This window comes from Gobio gobio (assembly GCF_949357685.1).
Source record: "Gobio gobio genome assembly, chromosome: 5".
NCBI classification, from domain to species: domain Eukaryota; kingdom Metazoa; phylum Chordata; class Actinopteri; order Cypriniformes; family Gobionidae; genus Gobio; species Gobio gobio.
Window position 1 is genome coordinate 32,093,428 of NC_137101.1, and position 8,820 is coordinate 32,102,247.

General features: G+C 38.5%; 1 protein-coding gene across 3 annotated transcripts; it reads left to right on the plus strand.

The window, feature by feature from the left end:
* Positions 1-1,688: 1,688 nt before the first annotated feature.
* Positions 1,689-4,965, plus strand: LOC307126154 (uncharacterized protein). Of its 3 annotated transcripts, none has more exons than XR_013816464.1 (7): positions 1,919-2,560; positions 3,148-3,221; positions 3,406-3,453; positions 3,537-3,620; positions 3,771-3,976; positions 4,144-4,303; positions 4,402-4,965. XR_013816464.1 is itself a non-coding variant. In XM_079816555.1 (7 exons), exons 1-5 carry the CDS (start codon positions 2,503-2,505, stop codon positions 3,944-3,946), a joined length of 432 nt encoding a protein of 143 aa, XP_079672681.1. In that variant the 5' UTR covers positions 1,919-2,502; the 3' UTR covers positions 3,947-3,976; positions 4,144-4,303; positions 4,402-4,965. The 3 variants fall into 3 exon arrangements, 1 of the variants encoding a protein (XP_079672681.1); XM_079816555.1 differs by having other exon boundaries at positions 3,414-3,453; XR_013816463.1 differs by having other exon boundaries at positions 1,689-3,221.
* Positions 4,966-8,820: the final 3,855 nt, after the last annotated feature.

Here is an 8,820-nt window from a genome sequence, read left to right on the forward strand (position 1 = left end):
CCTGCCCTCCGGCAGGCGTTTCAGGATCCACCGGACCAGGACCAGCAGACTTAAGAACAGTTTTTTCCCCAGAGCTGTCTCTTTATTGAACTCAAACCCCCGCTGATCCACTCCCCTCATATACTGATAACTCTCCTACCTCACATCCACCTTCACTTTGTTATTTGCACTACCGACTCTTTATTACAGTAACAACTGTTTACTTATTCATCTTGCACTACCACACCGTAACTGGATTATGCTCATTTGCACTGCCGACTGTTATTTACAGTACCTACTGTTTACATTTGTATTTTGCACCGTACTTCTAACTGTAATATGCAATCACTTCCACTGCACTTTACACTTTTTTTCGGATAGCTTCTGTCCATAATTTATTGCACTACCTTAATCCACTGCCATATTCCTAATTTTAGCCTAACATATCATTGTATACCTCTATCTGTAAAATTCTGTTTATAGTAATAGCCATCTGTATATTATATTATATTCATAGTACATATCCACCTGTAAATTCTGTTTATAGTATTAACCATCTGTATATTATTCACTGTACATATTCACCTGTAAATTCTGTTTATAGTAATAACCATCTCTCTATTTATAGACATATTTATATATACTCAGTACATATCCATGTCCTGCACTTATGCAAACGTTGTATATCCTGCACTTGCTGCTATTGCACTTCTGGTTAGACCTAAACTGCATTTCGTTGCCTTGTACTTGTACTTGTGTAATGACAATAAAGTTGAATCTAATCTAATCTAATCTAATACTATCCCCCTCTTATGCCAGCGCCCCACCTGCTCCTTCCCCCCAGACAGTGCCCCACTTTAGTTCGGTATCAGCATTTTGTCCTCAAAGCTCCATAGAAATATCTTGAAGACTACAATCTCATAGGAAGGTCTTTAAATTTGTCTGACATTCTCTTACTCTTCTGAGATCCTCCTGTTCTGCTCTTCAGGGGGTGAGGTAAATGGTGCCTTAGGCATGCCCTATTGCCTAGGCTAGAAAGCCAAAAAAAAATGTCCTCTTGTTAGGGCTGGGCGATATATATCGTGAGATTGTTATGCGCATCTCATCAGTAAAGCCGGTTAATTGATTAGTAGTAAATCGGCTTCACCTGCTTTCAGATGGCGCGGCATTTACTACAAAGAGCCGTAGTTAACTGACAAGCTGAGCCATATCGCATTAATATCGTGGACGTATCGCCAGCGATAATTAATGCGATATGGCTCAGCTTGTCAGTTAACTACGGCTCTTTCCCAGATAGCAAAAAATATCGGCACGGCTTCTTTTTGCCGCCGGCCCTAAGCTGTCGGCTATAGGTGCGTCCCGCTGGCGGTGATGAAACGTTTGCCGCCGAATACGTCACTCCCATTTCTTGCGAGATGCCGCGGCCGACTAGCCGGCGGGCCGCCGGCTTCATTTTCTCTGGCGGTTGCCTCCGCCTAATGGACCGCGGCCGGCTGGCGGCAAGCCGCTGTGAAATACAAGGATTTCTACTCTCAAATTCGACCAGCCACGTTGGCTATGTTTGGCTTGTTGGGAAATAGAGTGGAACTGACAGCATTTTAACTAGTTCTCACATTTGAAGCGATTATAAAATCATAATAGCCTATATGTGAATTATATCAAATATTAGTTTTTTTTGCTCCAAAGCCATTAGGGTTTATAACAGATTCTTGACTCTTGATTCCATGATAAGGTTAGGTTTAGGAAATTACATTTAAATTTTCACTTGATTATTTGCATGTCGAGTGTGTTTAAACAGTGTTGGTCAATTTGACCCATAATGGATGTAATACTTTTTTTTTTTTTTTTAGCATAATAGGAGGGTTAAGAAAGTTTGAAAGTTCATTTTAGGATAACACTTATTTTTGTATTGCCCTTTTTTCTATTTCTTTTTGGACTGACTTTAAAATAGACATGACAAAAAATTAGAACTAACTTCATGACATTTTACTTTGTTTTCAAAACCCATATTTTTCTGAAAAACAAAAATATATTATTAATTATTTAGGAAAAATTCTACATTCATAAGACAAGAATAACTCAAAAGAAGCCCTCTAATATTACCTCTTATAAAGCTGATTTTTACAATATTTGAAACCCTCTCAAACATGAGGTCGCAAAACAAAAAGCTTACAAAAACAGAAACCTGAAAGCTTTTCAATTTCATGTGACTGCCTTAATATTATAAAGTATTTTCTATCTCAGAATTCTTATTTTTATTATTTATTTTATATACAGTGTTACATTTGTTGTTATTCTTTGTTCTACATATTCGGAACTGTACCACAATGCTTTATTATTTTTATTTTTCTCTCATTGTACTTTTTGTATTGTACTTGTCTATACATGTACTAATTTAAATAAAAATAAAATAAAAAAAAAACAGAGAAGTACCTCCACCGGCCGAGAGGGGCAGTATACCTAAAAAAGACGGAAGACAAACCGGTAAAACATACAGATTTACCATCAGCGGCCGCTCATCACATGGTTTTAGTATTTGAAGAGAGGAGATCAGAAAATATCCTCGACTACGAGCGTTTAAGTAAGTACATGTTTCCTTTTTGTGTCACACAATATTATGTTCATTTTTGATGTATATACCGGTAGGTTGTTTTAATTAGTTTGTTCAGACACGCACGCTGATATAGTGCACAATACACAGTGTTAGCTAACACGTGCTGTTTCGCCTTTTTTACACACTGAGTTCAAGCATGTGCTACATGTTAAAATGTATCTAGCTACTGTAGGTAAGTTAGCCAAAGCTTTACATCTAGAAAGACTTAAGTTTAACTTTTGGTGTTTTCTAACAAAACAGAATGATGTATATAGGTTATTTAAATTATTTTGTTAGTCCGAACAAGCATGCTGCTAGGTCAGTTTTAGCAAGTGTTAGCTAACATGTGCTGTGTTGCTACTGTTCTTCTAGCATTTAAGGTCATTTATGAGTTATTTCTCTGAACTGCTGTACTTATTATGTTTGAGGACAATGCAGTTTACTTGATTCACTACACTGAATGAATACATTTTACTGTTCCACATTTGGCTGACCAGTTTTTCCCCCCACAGCATAGCTACTGTATATTCTGTATTTAACGTTAACAATGCGGTTTTGTTCACATTTTCTTGCAGATACCTTGACCAGAGCACAATCGGTTATCTTCATCCAAGAGACCTATTGTTGGACAATCGTTTCGGCTTTCAAGGTAAATAAATTGTTAGTCACAATGTCTAGTTACTGGGCTATAAGGAGAAGAATATTGAAAGGAGTTGAGATGGACAAACAGGAAATTGCAGATGTTGGAAACTTTAACAGTATGGAAAATTGTGCCTGTAGTTGTTGTTTTATATATATATATATATAATTAAAATAAAATATTTTTTATGTAGATTTCCAGAATGAGAACCAAGCCCTGAGGGAAAGCAATGCACGAGCAGGTGAGAACATGCACTCTTTCTTAAATTTTACTTTTTTGACTGTGATGTAGGTCCAAAATTACCAAATGCCTTTCATTTTGTAGCTTCGGATGACAGCGGCTCACTTCATGAGCAGGTGAAGCAAGTTGGGACAATGTTGACGACGTTTGCTCGTACTGGGCAATCAGGTACAACTTGCAAACAACACCTGTGGTTGTTGGTTTAATTCCCACTGGGGCCACCTGTACATGTAGTAGACCTAGTTGTAAATGTCATAGTTTAGTAGTTGAGGGACCAGGACTGACTGCTTTATTCTTTTATTCTGTGAACCCCTGTAGGTGCAGATCAGACCCTAATGCTGCGACGTCTTGGAGAGTTTGGCGATGTTGTGCGTAGCATGGACAACAAAATGGACACTATGCTGCAACATTTCAGTGCCAATGTGTCTTTTGGAGAGTTATCCCTGCCAGGGGGTCTGTTACTCCCCCTAGACAACCCATTTGGCGTTGCTTGACAACAGTTTGAGGCAGGATAAAGAGCTCCAGTAAGTGTGCTGATTTTGTTTATAATGCTGTAGGGTAATCTAAAAAGTAAAATTTAAGATTGTACACTGCATATTCTACAGTCTGAATCACAGCCTGTCACATTTTTATATTTATGTATGAGAAGCTTCAGAGATATGTAATTTGTAACACTTTTTTGTATTTTCAGCTTCGGTTTTTGGCAATCAAATGTGGGAGGGACCTAAAGACAACCGTGTGGCGAATGCTTTAGAGTATCTTCTCTAATCACCTTTCCATTAATACAACCTGGACTGGTGTAGGGGATAAAGCATGTTTTAGAGACATGTTCCTGAAGACCATTGTTCAAAGTAATATATATATAAATATATAAATTTGTTATATATTTAAGTAGATGTGTGTGGCCTTATGACATTCACATGGAATGACAGATCTGTATTTTCTACAGGAGCCATCCGGAAGAACCCGGCAACCCAGGATGCCACTGATGAGGCGGTCCAGGTTAGCGCTATGCGTTACCTGAAAGGAGCATCTGATCGTGAAGGTGGAAAAAGACGCCGCACAGCTGAGAGGGACCCACAGCCGACCTCTTACACCTAGGCTGACTACTGACACCTGGAACCCTTTCTTTATCCTGCAGTCAGTAACATCAAGACCCCTAAAGAAGCCAGAAGTTTCAGGCTACACTCACCCAATCCACACTGTTCACTGTGGAAATTACTTTTTTTTTATTCCCTGTGACCCTGCCTTGAAGGCAGCTCCTTGGATAGATATGGGATGGCGAGGTTGTTTGTCCTTTATATAGGCGCACAAGAAATCACTGAAGATAAGCCAATTTGCGCTGCCTCATTCTGGAGGTCGGGGAAAACCGGAGAACCCATAGTCAGGCTTGTTATAATGTTCTGTTCTACTACTGTTCTATTCTTCTCCAGAGCTTTACTCTAAATTATTACCATTTATGCTATTGTTAGAAATGGCTTGTTAAATGTGATGTTATACCTCGATTTATTTGGTATCCTGCACATTCTTTGGTACCAAATATCCTCATTATTTGATATAATATTTAATGGTAATTCTTTTCATCCCAGAGCTGACCTATTTGTTATTAACAAATATTGTAAGTGTTATAATTTGCTTGTAAGGCTGTTTTTTTTTTGTTTTTTTAAACCAAAATTTAATTGGAAACATGCAGGTTCTTTAGTAAAAATGTTTTTTGTTATTTATAGGCCTATTTAAGCTTATTTATTGTCTGTTATATTTAATTTATATTATCTTGTATCATTGACAGTTAATGTACTTTGAAATGTGGAATAAAAATGCCAAATGGGAATTTATCTGGTTTGTTCAATTATTATCCATCATAAACTGCATGTTACAAATATATGAATAATAAATAAATATATATATTATTTATTACACAATAAGCGGAGGCAGATCGTTCGAAAAAAGCGTTTGCCTCCGCCGGGCCGCCTTCTGGTATAAAGGCGGCGGAACGGCGGTTTGCCTGCGGGCCGGCGGCGGTACGAAGGCGGTAGGAAGCCGGCTGCCGCTTTTAAAAAGCGGCTGCCGCCGGCGGTGCGCCGTCAAACGTGTTTGCGATTACGCAATTCTGACGCTTCTACAGCCGCCGGATCACCGTCGGTGGTCCGCCGACTCATTGCTATCTGGGTTGTACACAGCAAAAACTCCAGTGTTAAATTAACACTCCTGGGAGTGTATATGAGTCCACTCAAGAGTGTTGAAGGTAATGAGATAATTAAGTGATTAATTTAGTGATGATTGATCATTATTGAAGACACCTGATGATAACAAGCAGAATCTCTGAAGGAGAAAATCTCAAATTGTAAGCCACCGTTATGGGGATGGGTGTTTGCTTTAGTTGGGCTCTTGACCCTTATGTTATTAACTTTAGATTTTGTCTGGCTGCTGTATCTGAGTTATAACTGCCAGAAGAACAAAGATAAAAAGTGATCTGTTGGTTATATTCTGACAATCATCATTTGAACTATATTTTTTATTTATGTTGCGGTTTACAGCATAACTGTGATTCTGCATAAATATACAAAGTTTTAGACATAATATAAAGGATTTCTTAAAAGTTGTTTTAAAAAAAAAAAAAGCTTTTCTTTTAGCCACACACAGACGTCAAGATTCAGTCTATGCATCTCAACAATGGTGACGGGAAGAATAGTCAATTAGGAAAAGAAAATTACATAGACAATTCAGATCATAATTTATTCATACCGCAATGCATGATGGGAGCCATTAATGAGTTATGATTGGTGGTAGCCACTGCAACATGCTTTATTATTGTCACCATTGTTGAGACTCACAGGCTGATTATTGATGTCTGTGTTTCTAAATTAAATAATTTGAAAGTTTTTTGATCAGAACAATGTGTATTAAATATTTTAGATTATAAGTAAATCACATACTGTAAAATCACAAAGCTGCTGTTAACAAGTTAAACCAAACTTTCTCAAAATGTTTGATTTTTCTGATCATCGCATGATTATGTCAAAACATAGCCAACACTATCAGATCACACTTTTCTTTGTTAATTTGACTGCTATAAATCAATAACAGCAGACAAACAAATTTTAAAGTTAAGAATATAAGGGTCAAGAGCCCAACTAATGCACACACCCATCCCCATAACGGTGGCTTACAATTTATGATTTTCTCCTTCAGTGATTCTGCTTGTTAACATCAGGTGTCTTCAATAATGCTCAATCATCACTAAATTAATCACTTAATTATCTCATTAACTTCTCTAACTTCTTTCTTAATTTAACACTGGAGTTTTAGCTTTGTAGTAAATGCCGCTCCATCTGAAAGCAGGTGAAGGCGATTTACTACTAATCAATTAACCGGCTTTACTGATGAGAAGCGCATAACAATCTCACGATATATATCGCCCAGCCCTAACAGCGCCCTTTGTGTAAAGCGAACATTGTCTTATGCAAGATACAATACCACATCACTGCGAAAAGTTGACATGTTTGCAGAGATGTGGTATTGTATTTCGGATAAGACAGCAGATACAAAATCAGATTTTATGGAAAAAGTGGGCCTGTCTCTGGGCTCATTTTGCATTTCAAGGTCAGCCATAGCACGTTTTCTAAGCGCGCAACCAACATCAAGTTTCTGAAATGTCTACATTAAGAATCGTTAGTGCGCGTGACTTTTCATCTAAAAGATTTTCTACATTTAGCTTCAACGAGTGGACCACAAAGCATCACACGGGTAGCAATGCTGCAAAAAAGTATGACTTTAAGGACTTTTGTTTGCATTCTACATATCTTAACAGTAGGCTTCAATGAGATTGTGGAAGTGCCTTTGGCTCCGATGTATGCGCTAAAATGATCCGTAAACCTTAAAGCCCACAGAATTCAACTATGCAAAACCATTTTAGAGGAGAGGTGCATCAGAATGGAATGCCGATTGAGTTTTGATAAAGCGTTAAGACTATATTTTCAGGGATCATTTCTATAGTTCTTTGCTTGGAAATGTGTTTCGAAAGTGTTTGTCTCCCAACCCACGATGACGAGATATGATGCTCCTTTCAGAGCGTGAATTCGGCACAGAGCAGCGACTTTGGTTGTGATCTCTGTGTTGTTGATGACCGTTCTGTATTGCTTTTAGCAGTATTGAAGAAAGGGGTATGTTCTGAGTGGTGTTTGCCGTTTGAGACACATTTGAAAGTTGTAATTTTTTTGGGTCTGTCTCTTCTATAAAGGAAACTTTGTTCAAATGTGGAATGTTGTGTTAAACAGCAGTTGTGTTCAATCATGAGCACTTCCACCTGCTCACTCTCCAAATGTTGAACCACCCACAGCTGTAGCCAATGATGGCCTAATGGATGTCATCATAAAACTGGGAGCTCTACTTCACTCAAGGCTGAATGGTCCTGAGTACAGACTCTTTCAGAACGAGGTGCTGATGCACAGTTTGGCCAAGAGAGAGTTAGCCTTCCAACATCTTCTGTAATGTCTTTGCTTTTCTTCTGTCCCGTCTTCCCCGTTTAAGGTGGCCTAGCGTTGAAACAGATGTGGGGAACAAAGCCTCCATGGATACCCCTGCCCTGGAAGAACCTAAGTTCTTGGTTAATTAAAAGATAATTTTTGTTCAACCGTCTCCCGTCTCTCTTGTGGTTGTGTTTTGCGGCAGCTTAAACCTCTCCTCGACTTGGGGCCCGTGTCACAGCGCCCTTTGTGTAAAGCGAACATTGTCTTATGCAAGATACAATACCACATCACTGCGAAAAGTTGACATGTTTGCAGAGATGTGGTATTGTATTTCGGATAAGACAGCAGATACAAAATCAGATTTTATGGAAAAAGTGGGCCTGTCTCTGGGCTCATTTTGCATTTCAAGGTCAGCCATAGCACGTTTTCTAAGCGCGCAACCAACATCAAGTTTCTGAAATGTCTACATTAAGAATCGTTAGTGCGCGTGACTTTTCATCTAAAAGATTTTCTACATTTAGCTTCAACGAGTGGACCACAAAGCATCACACGGGTAGCAATGCTGCAAAAAAGTATGACTTTAAGGACTTTTGTTTGCATTCTACATATCTTAACTGTAGGCTTCAATGAGATTGTGGAAGTGCCTTTGGCTCCGATGTATGCGCTAAAATGATCCGTAAACCTTAAAGCCCACAGAATTCAACTACGCAAAACCATTTTAGAGGAGAGGTGCATCAGAATGGAATGCCGATTGAGTTTTGATAAAGCGTTAAGACTATATTATCAGGGATCATTTCTATAGTTCTTTGCTTGGAAATGTGTTTCGAAAATGTTTGTCTCCCAACCCACGATGACGAGATATGATGCTCCTTTCAGAGCGTGAATTCGGCACAGAGCAG

Bases quoted from the DNA above. Each gene is read 5' to 3' on its own strand.
- LOC307126154 (XM_079816555.1), top strand. From the start codon at position 2,503: ATGGTTTTAGTATTTGAAGAGAGGAGATCAGAAAATATCCTCGACTAC. The intron at 3,222-3,413 runs GTAAATAAATTG...GTAGATTTCCAG, and splicing joins CAATCGTTTCGGCTTTCAAG to AATGAGAACCAAGCCCTGAG. The intron at 3,621-3,770 runs GTACAACTTGCA...GAACCCCTGTAG, and splicing joins TGCTCGTACTGGGCAATCAG to GTGCAGATCAGACCCTAATG.